The 20,783-nt window shown below is 59.5% G+C and overlaps 2 protein-coding genes across 7 annotated transcripts in view; one reads left to right on the forward strand and one right to left on the reverse strand.

Moving 5' to 3' along the window:
- Positions 1 to 2,600: 2,600 nt before the first annotated feature.
- LOC130038782 (cytochrome c oxidase subunit 7A-related protein, mitochondrial) lies at positions 2,601 to 3,915 on the forward strand. Of its 3 annotated transcripts, XM_056130596.1 has the most exons (4): positions 2,621 to 2,726; positions 2,815 to 2,946; positions 3,198 to 3,371; positions 3,518 to 3,626. In XM_056130596.1, the coding sequence occupies exons 1-3, from the start codon at positions 2,655 to 2,657 to the stop codon at positions 3,336 to 3,338; spliced, it is 345 nt and encodes a 114-aa protein (XP_055986571.1). In that variant the 5' UTR covers positions 2,621 to 2,654; the 3' UTR covers positions 3,339 to 3,371; positions 3,518 to 3,626. The 3 variants fall into 3 exon arrangements, with proteins under 3 accessions (XP_055986569.1, XP_055986571.1, XP_055986570.1); XM_056130594.1 differs by lacking the exon at positions 3,198 to 3,371 and having other exon boundaries at positions 2,601 to 2,726; positions 3,518 to 3,915; XM_056130595.1 differs by having other exon boundaries at positions 3,198 to 3,637.
- A 3,065-nt stretch (positions 3,916 to 6,980) lies between these two features.
- The window catches only part of EML4 (EMAP like 4), an 82,399-nt gene continuing 68,596 nt past the window's right edge, over positions 6,981 to 20,783 (reverse strand). For all 4 annotated transcript variants that reach the window (XM_056130542.1, XM_056130541.1, XM_056130543.1 and 1 more), the window contains 12 exons: positions 19,955 to 20,089; positions 19,710 to 19,845; positions 17,840 to 17,991; positions 17,287 to 17,412; positions 17,071 to 17,202; positions 16,559 to 16,626; positions 13,355 to 13,443; positions 12,052 to 12,149; positions 9,688 to 9,775; positions 9,340 to 9,438; positions 7,728 to 7,858; positions 6,981 to 7,542 (listed from right to left, as the gene is read on the reverse strand). In XM_056130542.1, coding sequence (XP_055986517.1) covers positions 7,120 to 7,542; positions 7,728 to 7,858; positions 9,340 to 9,438; positions 9,688 to 9,775; positions 12,052 to 12,149; positions 13,355 to 13,443; positions 16,559 to 16,626; positions 17,071 to 17,202; positions 17,287 to 17,412; positions 17,840 to 17,991; positions 19,710 to 19,845; positions 19,955 to 20,089 — 1,677 coding nt within the window. In that variant the 3' untranslated portion in view covers positions 6,981 to 7,119. The remainder of the gene's footprint in view (positions 7,543 to 7,727; positions 7,859 to 9,339; positions 9,439 to 9,687; positions 9,776 to 12,051; positions 12,150 to 13,354; positions 13,444 to 16,558; positions 16,627 to 17,070; positions 17,203 to 17,286; positions 17,413 to 17,839; positions 17,992 to 19,709; positions 19,846 to 19,954; positions 20,090 to 20,783) is intronic.

A 20,783-nucleotide genomic window follows, 5' to 3' on the forward strand; every position in this document is an offset into this window, starting at 1 on the left:
GTTTCAGCCCGGGGTCCGGCACACTGCCAGGCGCTCGGGTCTCCATCCCTCCCGAGCCCTCGGCCAAGCCGGGGCCACAGCACGACCGCTCAGGGGCGTTTCCCCGTGGCCAGCCGAAGCCACGTGCGGCCGGCTCAGCCCGCTGTGGGCTGTCAGTGGAAACGAGGGGAGACAATCTGTCTCCGATCAGCTGGGCCACGTGACACCAGCCCACACTCAGCTCTGACATTTCGTCTCCCACTGAACAGCCCGGCTCTTGTAACGCTTCCAGGAGTCTTAATTTATGTCTTGCAGGATGTGGAACAGAAAGCAAGCGGCGCCCGACGGCAGGAGCGTGCTCAGGACCCGCGCAGCTCGGCTGCCCCCGAGGCGGAGGGAGGAATTCTGCCTCCCCCTTCCACAGCAGGGAGACAGACGCGGGCAGATTCACAACCAGGTCACAGGATCTCTCTCAGCGTCCCCTGGGCGGCTTCCTGCCCTGGCGGGTCTGCTGGGTCCTATCACTCAGGCATCAGTGAGTTGATTAACATTCAGCTTAGCCTGGCTGAGTCCACCGAGCTCCTCTGCGGCCCGAGCACTGTGGGGAGCGAAGGGCCTCGGGTGGGACGTGCCACTGAGTGTCTGCGTGGCAGGACGAGGGTGGAGGCTACGGCCAGGGTGACAGGGCGGGTCCTAGGTCCCAGAAGGTCTCCGAGAAGGGAAGAGCGTGGAGAGACAGCACAGCACCGCCCCGCACGTGGGCAGCCTGGGCCCATCTCCAGTGCCACATCTGCTCCCTGAGCACAGAGCCAGGAGTAACCCCCCAGCACAGCCGGGAGTAAGCCCTGAACACTGCTGGGTGTGACCCACTAAACAGAGGGAGGGAAGGAAGAAAGGAAGGAAGGAAGGGAGAGAGGAAGGAGGGAAGGAATGGAGGGAGAGAGGAAGGGAGGGAGGGAAGAATGAAGGAATGAAGGAAGGGAGGGAGGAAGAAAGGGAGGGAGGGAGGAAGGGAAGGAATGGAGGGAGGGAGCGAGGCAGGGAGGCCACCTCAGACCACTCCACCTGGGAGAACGTGCTCTGGAGGCCACGGCCTGGCTCTCTGCACCTGCCATGAGCTGCCCCGGGCACAGGGCCTTGGGTCTGTGGCTCGCTGAACCTGCCCGTGTGCCGGCTGTGCAGACCACACGGGCCCTGAGCCGGGTGTCGGGTGCGCCGGGTGAAGGGCGATGCAGGGAGCTGCCCCCACCCCCCCAGAGCACTGCATCCGAGCTGGCTGCTGTGGCCCACCCCTCCCGCACGCTTCCCAAGCAGCCTCTGGGAGGCTGCGCGCTAAGAAAATCTTTGCGGGGTCCCTGGCAGAGAGGGTACCCCGGCCCGCTCTGCACGCAGAGGGAGCCGGACGGCCACTGTGGGCTGAAGAGCTCTGGACACGAGGCCTCCCGGGCGCAGGCCCAGAAGCGTCCAGCAGGATGAGGTCCCTCCCCGCCACGTGCCTCAGGAGCCGGGCACAGAGGCCACAGACCCCACGTGCAACCATTTCCCGTAAACGTCGGGTAAGAGTGAAGCGGTCTGAGAAACTGCAGCAGCTGTGCGGGCAGCAGAGTGGGCACCCCCAAGCCCCGCCAGGAGTAACCCCTGAGCACTGCCGGGTGCGGCCCCCGGCCTGAACCCCCAAGCCCCGCAGGCCCACGATTCCGCACAGGAGGGCCGTTAGCGGACGAGGCCTAGGGACAACACCCGGACCACGCAGTGGGAGCACTCCCGGGTCGCATCTTCAAAGCAAGTGGCCAGCTGGGGCGCTGTGCAGACGCGCACCTGGACACTCGCAGCCCACCACCGAGCCCACCTGGCCGGAGAGGCGCGGCCCCGGGGAGCACGAGTGGGGAGGGAAAGAGAGCGGACACACGCTCCCTCAGCCTAAGACGTGAAGGGCGGATCCGCAGGAGGGGTCACGCACCTTTGGGAGCGCTCAGCCCACCCCAGGGACCCCCGTCGGGCCCCCGCCTCGCCCGCAGCCCCGCCCACAAACGATCGGCCCCGCCCACAGCCTCCAATAGTCCCGCCCACAGCCCGCCCACAGCCGCCGGAGTCCGCTCATAGTCCCGCCCACAGCCAGCCGAGCCCCGCCCACAAGCGATCGGGCCCGCCCACAGCCGCCAATAGTCCTGCCCACAGCCGCCGGAGTCCGCCCTCGGCCCCGCCCACAGCCGCCAGAGTCCGCCCCTAGCCCCGCCCACAGGCTGGGCGCCCGCCCGTAGCCCCGCCCCAGGCCCCGCCCAGCCCCGCGGAGCCCCGCCCACGACCCCGTGGCCCTGCCCCCAGCCGGTCCTCCTTTCCCGGCGAGTCGGTCGCCTCCGGCCGGGTCCGCAGGGCGCGTGCGCGTCCCGCGGGGCGTCCTCGTCGTGCCCGATCCGAAACGGGGGCGGGCGGCGCCGAGCGCGCCCCGGAGCCGCGCGCAGCCGCGCCCGACGCCTCCCTGCGTCCCCCCGGGGCCGGTCTCCCCCCGGCCGCCCGGAGCCCGGCGCTTCCTCGGCCGGGGCGGGCGCGTTTTCAGGCAGGCGCCGCGCGGGCCGCCCCGGGCCCGGGGCCTCGGCTCGCGCCTGCGCGGCGCGGCGGGCGCGGGGGCCTCTGCCGGGGCGGTCGCGCGGGGCTCGGCGGCGGGTCGCGGCGTCATGTACTACAAGTTCAGCGGCTTCACGCAGAAGCTGGCGGGCGCCTGGGCCGCCGACGCCTACAGCCCCCAGGTGCGCCCCCGTCCGCTCCCCGCCCGCGCCCCTTGCCCCGTGTGCGCGGCGCCCCCCGCGGCCCCGGCTGACCTCGGCCTCCCCGCAGGGTCTGAGGCCCGCGGCCCCCCGGGAGGCGCCGCCCGTCGTCTTCGCGACCCCGACCAGGTTCCCTCGGGCGCTCGCCGCGGACGAGCCGGCGGCGCGGAACCGGGTGCCCGAGCTGCAGCGGCTCTTCCAGGTGAGGCCCCGCGCCCCGGCCGGGCTCGGCCCCTCTGCCGTGGGCCGCGGCGGCCGGTGCCCTCGGGCTGGCCAGAGCCCCGCGGGGCGGGCGGGTCCCGGGGAGGCGCGGCCGGGGGGGGGAGGCGGGGCGTGACCCGGTCCGGCCCCCGCGCCCCGCGGGCTCCCGCGCCCCGTGCTTGGCCTCGCGGTGGTCGGGCGCCCCGCCGGCCCGCGCCCCTCCCCGGCGCCCCAGCACCCCCTCTCCCGCAGAGAGCCGACGGCGCGCCCGTGCACCTCAAGCGGGGCCTGCCCGACCGGATGCTCTACCGGACCACGCTGGCGCTGACGGCCGGCGGCACCGTCTACTGCCTCGTGGCCCTCTACATGGCCTCGCGGCCCCGCAGCCAGTGAGCCGCCCGCGGGAGGCGCCCCCCGCAGCCGCAGGTCTTCTCGGAGCCCCCCGCCCGCCCCCTTTCCTTCCTTTCGGGCCGCGCCGAGCGGGCCCCGGCCCCGGGATGCGGGGCGGGTCCCAGGCCCCCGGCCCCGACGTCGTCTCTGCCACCTGAACCGTCTGCCTTGCCCTGTGTCAGGAAGGAGGAAGCCCCGGCGATGCTCGGTTCTTGAGCGGGACCTTCTGGGCCTGCCCGGGCTGGCGCAGCGATCGGGAGGATGGACCCGGGGAAGGCCAGCGGCCACCTGTCCGCCGCGCTCTCCTGGCTGCAGCCGGGCCCCACGCGGACACGGGGGCCGAGGTGCGGGCCTGGCACCGCCAGGAGGGTGCGAGAAGCTTCTGCAGCTGCCGCCGGCACCGTGTGGACCCGAGTCACTGCACAGCCGGTCCCGTGGGAGCGGAGCCCCCCTGGGGTTGCACTTGAAACTGCTGCGGGTTGTGGCCTGAGGTGTGACGGGCCCATGCGTGCCTTTGACTGTGTCCAGGGCTCTCCACGATGGTTTGCTTTGATCGCGGAATAAATACATGAATGGAAAAACCTCAGGTTTGACGTCCTTGCCAGTGACTTGCCCAGTAGCTCAGAACCAAGTGTGCTGACACCCGAGTCCACTGTCCCCAGGCTGTGGCAGAATGTTGCTCCAGCCACTGTGTGCGGGGGCTGCAGGTGTTGGCTGTGGGGCACCCCTCCCCCTCCATCTTTTCCCACGGTGGCTGGCTCTGGAGCACTAGAGAGGGGGGATCAGGACTGGGTGCGAGGGTCGCCCACCACAGCAGTTTCAGGACAAGAGCCCGATCTGCATCTTGAATCTGAAATGTGGCCAGAGAGATACAGGGGAATCGGCTGACCTGGATTCAGTTCCTGGTACCCCATCTAGTCCTTGAGCCCCTCTAGCAGTGACCCGAGCGCTGCCAGGTAAGGAAGGCCCTTACACACACACACACACAGTGTGTCACTCTTGCACCACGCAAATTGGAGCCCCTCTAGGAGTGGCCCGAGTGCTGCCAGGTAAGGCCGTAACACACACACACACACACACACACACACACGCACCATGCAGACAGGAGCATGCTCATAGGAACAGGCACATAGGAATATGCACGGGGATATGCTCCCGGGAAAACACTGCACCACGCAGACAGGAACATGCTCACAGAAACAGACACAGTAATATGCACCTGGGAACACACCAGCAGCTAATTTCTAAAGCTGCTGCAGATAGATAGTGGTGGGGTCTGCTTGATCAGTCACGTACTCCTGAGGGCAGGGGTCAGGCTTATGATCATTACCTCTTCCTCTCGGCACCCCGCACACTGTGAAGTGGGACCACCCTAGGCTGGGGGCAGCCATTGCCCAGAGACCAGGCCCCATAGCTGGGGGTCCCTTCCTCCCACCAACAGGCCTTGCAGTAGCTGGGCTCCTTCCTGAAGACCCCCAGGACTGGGTGACATGGTCAGCCGGAAGCAAGAGCAGTTGAGGGCACCTCTTCCTCCCCTGTCCACTGCCCTTCCCTGGTGAGCTCACTGGGTGGGCGTCAGGCTCTCGGGGGTGTGTGACCTCAGGTGTGTGTGGGATCACCCACTTCATCCCGGCTACCTGGTCACCACACAGAAGCCCCCTCCGGGAAGCCCAGCACCTGTCCCCTGCAGAGCAGGAGTTCCTGTGACAGCCAGCGTCCCTCGGCATCCCGGCCACTTTTGCTCCCCGAGATGTACTTGGTAGCTCCTCCTGGCGGGGCCTTGGGATCAAATGAGGGTCGGCCATGCGCAAGACAAGGGCCCACTCCCGCACCGCTGCCCCCGTCTCTCAAGGCCCGCCCGGCTGCCTTCCAGCCCTGTTATGTGAACCAGGTCCAGCCTGCCCCAGGGAAGCAAATCTGGCCTTGGCTGGCCCTGGAAACTCACGGTGCCCCTCCCGTGACAGTGCGGACGGCCTCCCTGGCAGCTGGGTGGGCCCTCAGCCCAGGGGACGGGCTGCTGCAGCCTCTCAGCCTGAGCCCGGGGGGCAGTGGGCTTCACCCGGTCTGTGAATGAAGCGCCTCCTGCCCCCGGAAAAGCAGTAACTTGGCAGACATCACCTCCTCCAGGCAGTCTGTGTGCAGCCGCCTGTCCCTGGTCTTGAGCACGCGAAGTAACGGTGTAGGGGAAGGAAGAAGTCAGACACACAAGGAGACGTTTTGGTTGTGTTTTAATCAACGTTTTCTGCCATGAGACAGGAATGCATAATAGAAATGGCTCAACATCCTCACACGGAAACACTTGGGTTCATTTTCATTCACAAGTTTTCTAAAGACACGGACATTTCTCAGTTCCGCCCCTTCCCAACCGCGGTCACAGGTTCACGGACTCACAGTCGCCGCCGCAGTGGAGAACCGGGGCGCCTTCTGCAAGTCAGCAGTGTCCTTGGGAATGACCGCCCGGAGCGTCACAGCAACCCCACAGGTGGGCAGCTGCGCCCCCAACCCCTCTACGCTCGCGGGCAGCACATGCCCACCTGGTACTTGGGTGCAGAACATTCTGAAAACGGGGTTCTTGGAATCTCGGCCTCTTTGGAAGAGCACTACTTTGAGGTTTTGTTTTTTTAATAGCTGTAAACAAAAGGAAAGATACACGCGGACATCTATCTACACACAGAGACACTGAGTATTTCAGTGTGTGTCTCGGACTCGAGACACACAGACAGAGGGTCTGCACGCGCCCTTCGCACACCCCCACCCGCGCGTACAAATGTCGTGGGTGTCCGTGGGGCTCACTGGAGTCTGTAGGTTACCAAAGGATGATGAACTACCTGATTTGTATTACTCCTGAGAAGATACTAGAAGGAATGACAGTTCTGATGCACTTTGGAATGACACAGTCACGTAAACTCTTGCATACTTAAGACTTCTGAACTCATCCAAAGTTTCTAAAAATGATTCAACCCGGGAAACAAGGTATCAAAACAATGCAGCAAGTCAAAAAATAAGGCAAAACTTTTTTTTTTATAATCAAAGTATAAACAAGTACATAAGAAATGCTTATTCTCAGTAATTTTTAAAGTAGGAAACACATACTTAGAAAAAAACGAGTCAGACAAGACTTAAACGAGTCAATGCATAATCCAACGCTGGCCCCCACAGGCGGCGCGGGGCCACGCTGGGGCGGAGGCTCAGGGGCCGCAGGGCCAGAGGACAATGCGCAGGTGGCCCGTCTGGTAGGGACAGTCACCGGGCTGTTCTCCACACGGCGACAGAAGCCTTGCAATTTTCTATCTCATCCCTCAAGATAAATTTGTACAAAAAAAAATTACAAAGGACAGATTTCAAGCACCGATCCAATCATTAAACTCACTGTGTATCTCTCATGACTGAGTGGACACATCACAGTGAAGGCTGCCCAAAGAGCCGCTGGTCTGGTTTAAAGGCGTCGGTTTCCCTTCCGTGCACACGGCCGGGGGGCCTGGCAGCCAGGCCCGTCCGGGCCGTTATCGAGTGAGCGCCGGCTTCCTCCACAGCCCGGCTCGCCGGCAGACCCCCGTGTTCTCAGTGCCACGGCGGCGCCGGGAGGGGCTGGTGCGCGGCAGGCGGAGAACCCCAGGGGCCGCGGGGCTGCCTCCGGCTGTTCACAGGCACCTCACGTCACGCAGCTGCGCCCGTTCCAGTCTTCACACCACCCGCAGTGGTCACTTCGGAGAGCGGGTCGGGGCCGTCTTCTCGGCCCAGCCCCTGGGCCTGGCTCTCCGAACTGTCCCTGGCCTCGGCGCGGTCAGGGCAGCGGACGCGGCTCCCCGGGGTCTGGGCTGGCGGTGGCTGCCCCCGGCGCCTCCTCGCACCCGGCTTCCTCCACCAGGTCCTCGCTCCCCTCTTCGCTCTGCCCCTCACTGGGGGCCTCGCCAGGCCCCGCGGGCAGCTCCAGGCTGTTCTCCAGGGGGGCAGGGGAGCTGCGGGGCTCCTCGGTGGCCTCGCTCAGGGGCGCGGCGGGCAGCGGGGGGCTCTGGCTCTCGGGGGCTCTGGCGGGGGGAGGGTCGGCGGGGACGGGCTCGCCGGGCGGCAGGGACATCTTCTCCACCAGCCGCCACTGGATGATGCTCATGTCCTTCCCGCCGGTGGAGATGAGGTGGCTGTCGTCGTGGGTGAAGCTGACGTTGGTCACGTGACTGCTGTGGGCGCTGTACTTGTGGCTGGGCGCCTGTGGGGAGAAGCCAGGAGGTGGGGGGACCCTCCCTGAACATCAGCCAGAAACCGGCCCCTCCTTGGTGCGCTGCCCGGCCGCCGGTGCTGTGCCCAGCACGGCGTGGACATCCTGCGAAATGCACCGCTGGGTGTGGCCCAAACAAAGTGCTCCCGTGAGTCCCCCTGGCACCCGGCTCTCACCTTGGCCTTGGAGCAGGGGTACTGGAACAGGTGGACCTTGCAGAAGTCGTCGGCCACGGCGATGACCTTCCTGTTGTGGGAGCGCACCAGCGCGTTGATGTCGGTCCCATCCGACCCTTCTGGCCAGACCCCTGGACAAGAGGCGAGACAGGGTGGGCAGCGTCAGCCTGGCCCCGGCCCCTCCCTAACCCAAGGACGAGGGCGTGATGGTGCAGTGGGACCCAAATATCCTCTGGAGTCGTGGACGCAGGTGGGCTTCGTCAGAGGCCCACTGCAGACGGCCTGTGACGGGCACGGCCACTCAGTGTCGCGGATCATACTTGCGGGGTTCTCCTGCAAAGGCCTGTCGGCTGCCCGTGGGGGTTCTCAAGATGCTTGCTTTCCTTTTTTGGTCGCACCCGGTGATGCACTCAGGAATGACTCCTGGCAGTGCTCGAGGGGCCGTATGGGATGCTGGGAATCGAACCCAGGTCAGTCCCATGCAAGGCAAACGCCCTACCTGCTGTGCTATCGCTCCAGCCACTTGTACTCTGATGCTCCCTGGCAACCGTGATTTACACACAAAGAAATCCCAGCAAATCCCTGAGCCCTGGGGTCATGCTCGATACGACGGGCACGAGACTGTTTCTGGCTAGTCAAGCGCACCCACCATCTCCAGTGGGTCTGCACTGCAGAACAAAGATATCCCCGACGCAGCTGGCAGCGAGAGCGGAAGGGCTCGGCTAAAGTCTCGCCCAGAGTAACGGCCCCCTCAGCAACGGTTCCCGGAACGGGGCTGTCGGTACAGGCTGGCACCGAGTTCGCCTGCCTTCCCCGGGGCGCGTCTAGAGCCACTCAAGCCATTTTCTGTCCTCGCCGGGATCCCAAACAGCAGGGTCCCTGCAGACGGCGGCAGGGATTGAAAATCAGCCTCACGTGACGTGACAGGCGAGCGCGCTCGACGCCACCGAGCTACTTCGGCAGCCCAGAGGGCACCGGCCAGGGAGAAAGGCCAAGCGCCGCTCAGGGCAGCTTTGTCCGAGCTGGAAAGCGGGAGAAGCCCCAGGCCCACAGGTCGGGCATGAGAGCAAAGCCCCCTCGTGCCCACTGGGCATCGTCAGGGAGAGAAGCAACAGCCGGTCTCCCCGGTGACGCTGGGTCCGTGGGGGCAGCTGTGAGAGTGGCCTGGCCAGGGACCACGTAGCCGGGTGGCGGCGGGGAAGGAAGAGCCGAGGTGCCAGTCCCGGAGGAGGCCGTCAGGGAGCTGCCAGGAGCAGGCTCTGGAAGGCCCAAGTGCCACTCTCTAAAATGCCCCCGCGTGCCAAAGCTCTCGCTTCCACTCGGAAGACTGTCGGGATCACCCGGCAAGTTCCAGGACATCGTATCTGCTGGGAACCAGAGTCTCCTGGATTCTCCCAGGAACAAAACTTTATGTTGGTTCAACCCTAATACAGTTCAGTTCTCGCAAGCTGACATTATCAAAGACACAGTGACTGTTGGTTTTGGTAGGTGGGTTTGGTGCTGGGGACCCCCGGGCGTGCCCCACACCCAGAGCAGCCCTTTCCCTGGCCCCCCTGCGGACAGCAGCAAACGTGCCTGCAGCTCCCCAGCCCCGCCCACCCCCGGGACTCACCAAAGACCTGGAAGCCCAGCACGCAGGTGTACGTGGTCCAGTCAATGTCCTTGCAGTCAGAGCGGTTCCTCATGAGCTTGCAGCCGTGTGTGATGTCCCCTGCCCACGGAGAGACGGACGGTCACAGTGGCATTTAGGAAACACGCGGGGCACCTCAGGGAGCGGATGTGTTCGACAGCAGGCACGGAGCTGCCGGGTTTCTGAGAAAGCGTGGCTGCCCGTCCACTGCAGCCTCCCCAGCGCCGTGAGGGTCCTGCCCTGCCCCGCTGCCCTGGCCCGCCCCGTGCCAATTCCCAGCTGGCCGAGGCCAGTGCGCATGCTCTGCACGTCAGGCTGGCCTGGACTCACAGTACAGGATCTCGTAGTCTCCCGAGTTGGACATGATGAACTGGTTGTCTGGGGACCAGTCCAGGTGTGTGATGTAGCTGGAATGGCCCTGGGGAGGACAGGCGGCCTCAGTGGGCGTCTGGCGCGAGCAGGGGAGACCCTGGCGTGACCTCCAAGTCCTGAGCCTTGCCACGTGGGAAGACTAAGCCCTCAGACCTGGGCGTCCTGCTGACCCTGATCCCTCTGAGCTAGACTCCCAGAAAGCCCGAGACCGTGCCAGAAGCTTCTGCCCGCACACGAGAAGGAAAAGCAGCCCCAACGCTGGAGCCTCGCTGGCTCCGTGGGGCAGTCGGGGAGACGCTGTTCGGCTGGCTGCGTCCAGAGGCCTGATTCGCTGCAGGCCACCGGGGAGACTGGTGTCCTTGGCAGCTGACTCGGGCCTCTGTGGAGCCACTTTCGCCCCAACAGTTGAGTGATGCTGGAGGGGTGGAGGTGGGGCTGGCTGACTGGGAAACGGGCGGGGGACCGTCTGGAGGGCACACAGGGGCGCCCCCAAACAAGCAGGGTCAGGTCTGTGTCACGGCCCCAAGTCCTAGGGCTCTGTGAGACACGAGTTAAAAAGAGCTTCTGGGTACCAAGATTCCGACAGCTGGAGTTCTCTGGGAGACTTACTCGAGGTCTCAGTCGTGCAGTGGGTGACGTGTGATGTATGCGTATGTGCGTATCACACATGCTGCCGTGAGAACGTGCACATCTGATCCACAGTGCCCTAACTGATCATGTGGTAGTTCCAGTCACAGTCACACCACCTTTTCCATAGTCGCTTACACCCAGAGATAAACATCAGGGGCTGGAGCGGGTAGGGCATTTGTCTTATATGTGGCTGACCCGGGTTCGATTCCCAGCATCCCAGATGGTCCCCTGAGCACCGCCAGGAGTAATTCCTGAGTGCAGAGCCAGGAGTAACCCCTATGCATCACCGGGTGTGACCCAAAAAGATTAAAAAAAAAAAAAGGAGATGACTGTAGCATGGAAAGGGACAAAAGGTGAGTGAGAGCCTAATCTGAAATCACCAGACCTTAGTAAGAGCATGAAATGCCAAGTGGATGAGGGTTCAAAGGGCTGACATCACAGTTTAACATGATCTTTATGAAGACACGAATTTCTTCAAAGGCCGAGGTACAAAAATTAGATCTTTGATGCCTGGCGAACTTCACTAACATGAAAATGCCTGGCGGTGGAAGGTTCCACTTGATCATGTTATACTATTCCTTGTACATTAAGACATACCAACTAAGTTAAGATTTACTTAATCAACACTGATTTATAACTGTTAAAGATTTTGGATAACTCTCAAAGCCTGGATGTTGCTTAACGGACCAGCTTCTAGGCTGGCTTAAACAAACAGTATATGTTAAAAAAAAAAAAAAAAGGCAGGGAGCTAGAGAGAGAGTACTGAGGGTAGGACTCTTGCCGTGCACGCAGCAGACCTGGGTCTGCTCCCTGGAACCAGTGGGCCCTGAGTACAGAACTAGGAGGAAGTCCAACAGTGTGTGTCCTGTGTGTCCTAAGTTTAACAACTGAATCTGTTAATTCCCTCAAACTATTTTGAGACTACCCGGGGATCTGGGCGACTAATTCACCAGGCAGTATGCTGATTCCAAACGAAAATGCAAAGAAAGCCATCTCATTTTTATAGAAATAAGTCTGCATACGCTGACCACTCATGTGCCAAAAACCATCTAAGAATCCACTACGCCAAGATGTGGCCAGAGCCGGGTCTGAGCCCAGCGCCAAGAGGAAGCTGCTGCTCCCAGCAGGTGAGACGCATGCCACGCGGGTGCTGGCGTCAGGCCATGTTCTAGGGAGGACGCTTCTCCATTTGCTAAATGGAAGCTCGTCTCCATCCTACAAACAATTTTACTCTCAGTGCCAGAAAACGGACACAAGAACCAGTCTACCCAGATGAAGCGAGGTGCTGCTCCTTTCAGATGCTCACCCCACTCCCAGAAAGCGTTCTGATCTAAGATCTAAGAAACTGTCTTAAAACGAGTCTCAGAAGAGGCCGAAGAACAGCTCACGGGGCTGATTGTGCTTTGCTGTGGGAGGCCTGGGTTACAGGCCCGGGAGCATGGGAGCTGCCCACAGCCAGGCGTGGCCTCAGAACAAAACAGGAAACCAAAATAACAGAAAAGTGGTCATGGAGAAACAAGCAAACCGTCACCAAAAGGAGGAGTCCTTTCAGAGTGTGGGCTGGGCAGCCGGATTCTGTCTGACAAGCAGCTGAGGGTGGCAAGCAGTGGAGACCCCAATGCCAGCACTTAGTTCTCCCCTCGACGGCAGGGGGAGGTCTAACTCTGCAGCACACTTAACGTCACTACTTACAGAGCACTTCCCGTATCTGCTGTACTTTCTTCCGTTTTCCGAGACTGCATAGAGGTAAATGAAGTTGTCGTGTGACCCCACGGCCAGGAGGGCGCCATCTAGAAGGCACAGGGGGGAACAGGTGAGAGAAAAGGACGGCGAGATCTCCTTGTTGGCGCCAGACTGGAGCCTAAGTGTCCCTATCTCACAAACGTTGTTAGTTTCTCATTTTGGTTTTTCTGTGTTTTGGGCGGTGCTTTGGGCTTACACCCGACACGGGGGCCAGGGGACTGTATGTGGTGCCAGGTACGAAGCAGTGCCTTGCCCCACCCTCGCCCTCTCCCCTCCCACCCCTCCTCCTTTCGCAGCTCCGTGGCACCTTCGGACGCACTGCTGCATGACACAGTGCACTCACAAAAGACCTGGGATCTGCAGCCAGCAGCCCGTCTGCAGGGGTGCTCACAGCCCACCCCACGGGGCCCGTCTCCTCTGCTCAGGGGCGCTCCGCCACACTTGAGGGGGCACCTTCTCCTCCGCGGTCCTGCCCACACAACAAACAACGGCCACTTCGAGTTTAGCTGCCCCACCTGCACTAGTGAAGTCATTTTGCCAGGACTGGGAAGAAGTTAAGGAAACAGCGAAGACTCGTCTGCTTCAAGGCAGCCCCTCAGGCCTGTCTGAAGCGAGCACCTGCCCCTCCTCACTCAAGCCACCCCAGAAACAGTCTCCGAGCTTCCTCTGGAAGACGTTAGACATGACCAGGAGCCTCCGGCCCCACTGGATGTATTTCCAAGTCCAAGCAGATGCCACTGGATCTGACTCCAGAAAAAGGAACAGGATTCCAAACCATATGAATGAACAAGACACAAAAAAAATCACTCAAACGAGGCTTGACAAGCTCGTCAAGTTCTCTGATAATGGGCTACACTGGCAGCGACTGGGTGACCAGATGCAGTTCTGGGGCTCCAATCCAGGGTCAGTCAAGTAGGAGGCAAGTGCCTTATCCCGACATGCTCTGGCCTCACCTTTACACATTCTTAGAATGAGCGCTGGAGCCTCTCAGTTTAGTAACAAACCAATGTAGCAACTCTGAAGATTTGAAGAGCCTACAAACTATGCACATCTGAATATTACAGTATTTTATATTCCCCTATTACAGAGGAAGGGTTGCCTAGTAGACCTAATACCGAACAGAAAATTCTCAGTATGTGTGTAGTCAAACACAAACATGTCGCGGGGAGCGGGGAGCTCTGTCGGGGACAGCCCGGCCTGTGATGGGGGGGGGGTAGGGAGACAGGGAGGTGGGGGTCCGGCCGCTGCTCACCCGCGGAGTAGCGCACCACAGACAGCTGCTCGTTCCCGTCCGTGTGGATGGACACCAGGTCTCTCGTGTCCGCATCCAGAACGAACCACCTGCTCGGGGAAAAGCACACTTCTCAGACACCGGCATTCATGGGAAAAGATGGTGGCTGACACTTTCTTCCCTTAAAAACAGTCCTGAAATTTCTTTCTTTTTATTTTTTTGGGCTTTTTCGGTCACACCCGGCGATGCACAGGGGTTCCTCCTGGCTCTGCACTCAGGAATTACCCCTGGCGGTGCTCAGGGGACCCTATGGGATGCTGGGAATCGAACCTGGGTCGGCCGTGTGCAAGGCAAACGCCCTACCCGCTGTGCTATCGCTCCAGCCCCAAGTCTTGAAATTTCTTAAGAAATTTTTTAATACGGAATTAAAACCCTTTCCGGTTAGCCTTTGAGTACGCCATTTCCCTCATTTAAAGGAGGATGGATTCGTTCTGCAAATCTCGGCCACGTTCACGGGTCTTGGCATGTCCTCCCAGCAGGCTTTGGCCAGGTCGTCGGAGAGGAAGTCAAGGGCACAGGGCACAGGCCAGCAGAGAAGCTGGCCACGCCTGCCGACGAGGTGCAGGAGCAGGAGGCGACAGGGCTCAACACTCGGACCTCAAGTCCTCCCGACCTTCTCCGGAGACGTTACTCACTCACCTTTCCAAGGAGTCAACTGGGAAAGTCCGCGAGAGGGAAAGCAGTGACTTCAACCCAATTGTTAGTGAGTCAGCATGGCAGGGGGCAGTTTGGGTCACCAGGGATTAACCCGGGGCAGCCACATTCAAGGCCAGTATGTGAGCCCCGCACTCTCTCCCGCTGCTACTAAGTACTGGACTCATCTGACCTGCTGGCACGGCGTGGGCTTTAGCCAGGAGAAGCGGCTTTATGGCCGCCAAGGGCACAGGGCGGCGCTCAGCCTGGACACTGGACTGCACAAGGCTTGACTCACTGTAGGGACAAGGGCTGGAGTTTCAACCAGATGGTGTCAAGCCGGAAAACCAGCCAGGAACAGGAACCAGAACTTCAAAAATTTCGAGGCTTTAGAGCCAGCATACAGAAAGGACCACTTTCAATTTAGAGTGAAAACTACGTAGAAGAAAGGGTTTGGAAGACGGGGGTTGGGGTGGACACCGGGCCACACCGCCAGTGCCCGGGGGACTGTACCTAGTGCTGGGGATTGACTCGGGTCAGCTTCACCCAGGCAAGTGCCTTGCCCCTACGCCGGCTCTCCCACCCGACACTTCTGTCTGCAATGTTCAGTGGTTTCTCCTGACGTGCCTTACTGGACACTAATATGTTCAACACAGAAGATGAAAGACCAAAACGTCCACCTTTGGCTATGTGAGGTCCCTCACACACATCGAGGAAGAGTTCCGTGACTTGCCGAGAAACCTCGGCTGCCGGTGCCCTCCTGTGCCTGAGCCCCGCCCACGGCAAGGTCACCCCCGACCGCAGGAGCCCCAAGGACCCCGAGGGACGGACGGCTCCCCACAGGTTTGGTTACTGAGCTACTGACTTCCCTTAGTCACAGGGAACATTTCACCTAGAAGTCCTGACTGATCCCTCTGAAAGAAAAACTATTTCCAAGTCAGTTTAGTCTTCCTAGGAAAACTGCGAGCACCTTTATCCTTATGGAAAGGCCTTTGAAAAGTAACAAAAAAATAAGACTGGCTGAGTATAATACGCAGCAAACCCAAAATGAGCCATTTACTGCTCAGAGATTCAGTAGCTATTAAGGAGAAAGAACCTGACCTATTGACTCACATCCCAGAGACTAACTCTCCCTTTGGCAAGTATAGATGTCAGGACCACTTGGGCAGCATCCAGTAGACACCCCCAGACTCTCTACTGTTCCCAGGACAATAAGGACAGGACGACAAACGCCAAGGTCTGGCCAAGGGCTTCTCTGGAGATGCTCTCGGAGTCCAGACTGCCGCAGGGCACTGGGGAACCACTCTGGGCTCCAGCCAGTCTCACAGACCTACGAACGGGCCTTCCTGAGAGCTGCTCTCCAAATGTCGGCGGAGACCTTCCCCACGATCAGCCTGACACCCTGGTCCTCAGAGACGCTGAGTATTCTCAGTAGCCCCCAAGGTGGAAACAAGCCCAGTTCCCATCCACTGACGGGAAGGTCTGTCTCTATCACCAAGTCACAGCATATGCACACACACCGTACGCTAGGGACCAACCAGGGATGTGCTCAGTGAGAGCAGTGGCCACAGACCCCAGCTGCACAGTGCTACTTCAAGGATGTCTGCTCTGGGCAGACTGGGAAGAACACGGCTCAGTGCCGGGATGGCTGAGGAGTGGCTGACAATGGGCCAAGGGCTTCCTGTCACATGAGTCACACAGGTTTCAGGGTTCACCTTTCTCTCGAGAGACACTTTCTTGTGACTCGAGAGCTGGAATGAAACCCCTGTATGAGAAGGGAGCTGAGTCTGTTTTGACTTCCTGGGGGTGGTGCTTGATATCCAAATAGGAAAAGGGAAAATACACTGCAACACCAACACAAACTCTGAATACCTGCGTTTTGCTCGAGTAAAATGAACTGGCAAATTTGAAATACAGACGTCATATAAATAAAATACTTTTATAAGCGTGGTACAATAGCTAACCCCACAACGGAAGTCAGTATTCCACATTTGCTACGGGTTTGACTCGTGGCACCTGAGCTGGTATCTGCCCTCTGCTTCTGACAGGAATCTGTTACTCGCGTGAGGACCGTCACTAGCGAAGGCAAAGAAGAGGAGCCATGAAAGGAGAATGGACGCGAGCTGGCCCTGGGAGAGCCTCCCACGGGTCTGTCGGACGGCAGCAGCGGCTTACAGAAACAGCCCGGCGCCATTTTAAAGGGCAGGAGGACACAAGCTCTAACCACTGGGCTCTCTGGGGCTAGTTCAGCTTCAATCGCTTCCCTGGAAAGAAGACCCTTCCTGACCCCACAAAGCAATGTCACAAGGAGGGACAAGTGTGCAGGACTGTCCCTGCAGTCAGGTCTCTCGGAAGCTATGTTCAGCCCCCTTCCCCAGGATATTCCTTACACTACCGGCAAAGTTACGTTCTCACCGTCCCCAGCCCCCACACAGTGGAGCACCCACAAGGGGCCGGGCGGTGTGCGGGCAGGAGCACCACCAAACGGGGTCACCCGCCATTCCCAGGGCTGTATTTCCCTAGAGACCTTACCTGCCCGAGTGTGTTCCTATGGCCACCACTGAGCCACTGGGGTGAAAATCTGCACAATGTCCTGGTTCCTAGAAGAGTGACAGGCAGGGTTAGGGAGAACAGAACATCAGAACCCCGGGCCCAGCCAACCTCTCTGAGTTGACGGGCAGTGGAATGAGCCCACAAGTGACAAGTTTTGGGGCCAGATGAGGACATGGCAGAGGCTACGGGGGCACCGATGGCTGCAACAACCAACATCTGGCCTGTCCTTAGGGCCGGGTAAAGCATGTGCCATGCCGTGGGGCAGGGGCTCTGGGCTGGGGGTGCTGGCGCATGGTAAGAGGCCAGACCCTTCCACGGCAATGCCGTTCTGAGAGTATGCGGCACTGGGACGTGTGCGGTCTGCCCAATCTGCTTCTTTAGAACGTGACTTTCCTGGACCCGGACCTTCTGCGCTGGGTCTCAACCCGCGCAGAGTCCTTCCAACTAGAGTTAGGGTGCTGGGCGAGTGTTCTTGGGTGTCACCGACTCACATCCACAAGCCGAGTCCACTCCAGCCTGTGCTCCACCGAGTTCCACATGCACACCTGTCTGTCCTGAGCACATGTCAGAAACAAATCTTTGAACGGGTGTGTGGCAAGACCCCAAAGTTCATCTGTGTGGCCCTGGAAATAAAAAGCAAACCCGAACGGTCCTAAGAACCCGCGACGCCACGAGAACACGCAGGCAGCGCCCACCACACAGCTTACCTGCACTTCTATCTGGAAGCCGTCATTGAAAGTGCCCAGCAAGATGAAGTTCCGCGACGTGCCCACTAGAAACTGGTCTGCCCTTCCCTCGGCCACAGCTCGGATGGTTCCGTACTGTTCAGGGACCTGGAAGAGGCGTCTGGGAGCTCAGCACACCGACACCCGCTAGTCCCCTACTGCCAGCCGATCTCCCACTGAGGATTCTCAGACTTTCATTGCATTTCACAAAGGCCGTGATATTAAAACATTACCAACAGTTTCGATTTGAAGTGGAATGGTATTTATCCAGAGAAATATGAGAGAGGAGCGAAAGAGGGAAGGGGCGGGGGTGAAGTGGGAGAGAAGCGGAGGACTTTGCCTGTGATCGGCCCCAGTTCAATCCTGGAACCAGAAGGTCCTCCCCAGACATCGCTGGGTGGGCCGGGGGGTGCCCAGCACCCGGGGTTGGGGTCACAGTGTCCCGGGGGCTGAGACTGACTGGGAGGTAGCCCAGGCCTTGCTCCGGCCGCCTCCCTCTGGGCGTGCGACCTGGCTGTCTCCGAGTGCTGCTTACCTCGATCTCCCTTTCGGGGCTCAGACTGTGATCCCACAGGATGATCTTCCGGTCCTTCCCCCCTCCGGTCAGCAGCGCCCCAGTCCGCATCTGGCAGAGCGTGAACACGCTGCCGTCGTGGGCTCGGATCTGCTTACTGATCTGGTAGACGCCTGCGCAGAGGAGGAACAGACAGAGGCGCGTGAGGGCGGCCCCAGCTCCTGCCCCTGCTGCTCCTTTTCGTCCGTCAGGAGTCAGCCAGGGTCTCGCCATGCTGGGCAGAGGCTGAGTCCTGCTGTGTGCCGGCAGGTTTCAGTGTCTTTGGGAAGAGAATGGGAGCAGAGCCACTGCCTGCTGGACTGAAAACAGCCACAATCCCACAACCAGAGTGCTCTGCAGCGGTCTCCTCATTTCGGAAAAGGGGGATGGGCACACAGGGCTCAGGGTTCGTGTGCCGGGGATCAAACCGGGGAGGCTGGCACCCGGTCTCAGAGTCTCTCTCAAAGCAGGAAACGAAACAGTACAATCTTTTCTTTTTTTTTTCTTTTTGGATCATACCCGGCGATGCCCAGGGGTTCCTCCTGGCTCTGCACTCAGGAATTACTCCTGACGGTGCTCAGGGGACCCGATGGGATGCTGGGAATCGAACCCAGGCCGGTCGCATGCAAGGCAAATGCCCTCCCCGCTGTGCTATTGCCCCAGCCCTGAAACAGTGCAATCTTTACACTTATGCCAAAGTCCGTTTCTCAGGAAGCGTTGCAATGCATTCTTTCGGAAGAGAAAGCTGGAAAGCAGCGACCAGTGCCCACAGAGGAGCGCCGTCAGCTGGCGCTTGTGAGAAGTCAGTGCGGGGCCTGTCTGAGGCCACACAGCTAGCTCGGTGACAAGGTAGCCGGGCTCAGGCCTCTCTACAGCAGGTCCTGGTAACTGCACGAAACCCTTCATCTTCAGCCACCACAGTGGCCTGAGCACCGTCTGCGCAGCCCAGGCTGCCCTCCCTCCCTCCGCCCAGATGGACAGCAGAGAAGCGCCTCTGCCTGGTTTTCGTTCTTGCACAGGGTTAGGGATGGGACCAGGACCCCCAGACGAAGCCCATGCTGTGGCACTGAGACAGCCTTGTCCCTGCCCCGGTGTGGAGAACAGACCCGACGGGACGGATGTGACGGCTGAAAGGCAGCCCGGCTTTCTTGGACATTCACAGCACTTTTTAAGTGCCCTGGAAGGAACAAGGTGGGCAAACAGAAAAGCTCTTTTTATTTCAGTCTCCGTGGAGTCTGCCTCGACAGGTCTCAGTTAAGACCTGTGGTATTCAGAGTCCGGTCTCGGCTGGCCTTGACCAGAGGGACTCTGCGGAACCGTCTGACGCGCACTTTCCTCTGTGGCTTCCACTTTCCTTTCCGAGGGGCCACACCCAGTGGCCACGCCCGCACTCAGGGCCTGGCACAGGCCAAAATGTGCCCCTCTACCTGAGCCAGATCTCCACCACGAGGCTGTCTTGATCCACGAAGAAGAAAGATTCCGACACAAGCGACTCGAAGGACCGGCGCCACCCTCCGTGGCGACCGTCAGCTCCCCAACACGAGGGCCCTTCGGGAGTCCGTGCTCTCCCCCACCCGCGAACAAGGGCTCCACAGAAGCCGCCATCTGTGCTGGCCTCGCCAGAGTGGACACCAGGAGGGTCTCTCGCTCGAGTATTTACACAGTTTCCATTAACCAGACACCTGTGTCGCCTCCTGATTACGCTGTATTCCCCTCCCACAAGGCAAGGCTCAGTGTAATCAAATGCAGGCATCGTGCTTAATAAACTGTTAAGAAGAATAAATGGTTTCATTTGGAAAAGACCCCTTGAACCTCTTCGGGGAGGGGGTGGGGGTGGGTTGGCACAGCGCACCTTTGGGCCCCTTCCCGGCCGCGGGCTCGGCGGCCGTCCTGCTCCATATGAGGATGACGCCGCCCGAGTCCCCGGTGAGCACGTCTCCGTTCCCCAGGAACGCCAAGCACTGCACAAACTTGGGCTTCTCGTATTTCTACAATGAAACAACAAGGATGTTCAGTTGTCCCCTGGCACCGTCATTTTACACTTATTTCAAAAATCGTACCGCTTTGTAACAAGGGTAATGACATTTGGACACTTACCCCAAAAATTCCCTGTTTTCTTGTTAGAGAATTGCCACTCCAGGTCCAGAAAAATATATGGGATTTACCACAGGTTATTATGGTGTTTGCATCTGTTGGGTGGAATTCCACAGCCAGAACAACTTCATTTGTTGTCTGTGAAATGAAAAATAAAACTTGAGGTGAACTTGCACCCTCGTCAAGATCAAGGGGCTGTGAGCGATCAGACAGGAAGTACTCTTGAGCAAACAACCTCCTCCCTCTCTTACCACCTCAGTCCCAGAAAACATTTAAAAACAGGTTTTTACGATGATTTGATCTTAATACTCTTATGTATATTTATAATTATTGTGCTATTTATGGTAACCGCTTGAGGAATACTTGTGAATTAGCTGTTTTGTTTGTGGGCCATGCCTGCTGTGCTCAGGAACCACTCCTGAAGTGCTCGGGGGACCACATGGGATGGATGCTGGCTTCATACCCGGGTCGGCCGCATGAAAGGTAAAACCGTCCTATATCTTTGGCCCTGACTAGTTTTAACGTTTAATTTTTTGCACAGAGAAAAGTTCACTGAAACTATAAAATCAAGAGCAATATGCAAAATATCTTCAAGACATTCTTACTACAAAAAGAAGAGGGCAGGAGATGCGGTTTCGAGTGACAGCACCCAGAGCCTGACACTGGAAGCCCTGGGTTTGATACCAGGGACATACGGGGCCCAATACTGCAGGTGCAGCCTTGTGGCCCCAGGGAGTGCCAGCTCCAGGTACCCCCAGCATGAAGCCCTAGCACTGTGGGGCAGGACCCCTATGTGAAAACAAAGGAACAGGCCTATCATTGTCATTACTGA

Source organism: Sorex fumeus, unplaced genomic scaffold (assembly GCF_029834395.1).
Source record: "Sorex fumeus unplaced genomic scaffold, SorFum_2.1 ptg000079l, whole genome shotgun sequence".
NCBI lineage: Eukaryota > Metazoa > Chordata > Mammalia > Eulipotyphla > Soricidae > Sorex > Sorex fumeus.

Bases quoted from the DNA above. Each gene is read 5' to 3' on its own strand.
- LOC130038782 (XM_056130594.1), top strand. From the start codon at position 2,655: ATGTACTACAAGTTCAGCGGCTTCACGCAGAAGCTGGCGGGCGCCTGG. The intron at 2,727-2,814 runs GTGCGCCCCCGT...GCCTCCCCGCAG, and splicing joins CCGACGCCTACAGCCCCCAG to GGTCTGAGGCCCGCGGCCCC. The intron at 2,947-3,517 runs GTGAGGCCCCGC...GCCCTGTGTCAG, and splicing joins AGCTGCAGCGGCTCTTCCAG to GAAGGAGGAAGCCCCGGCGA.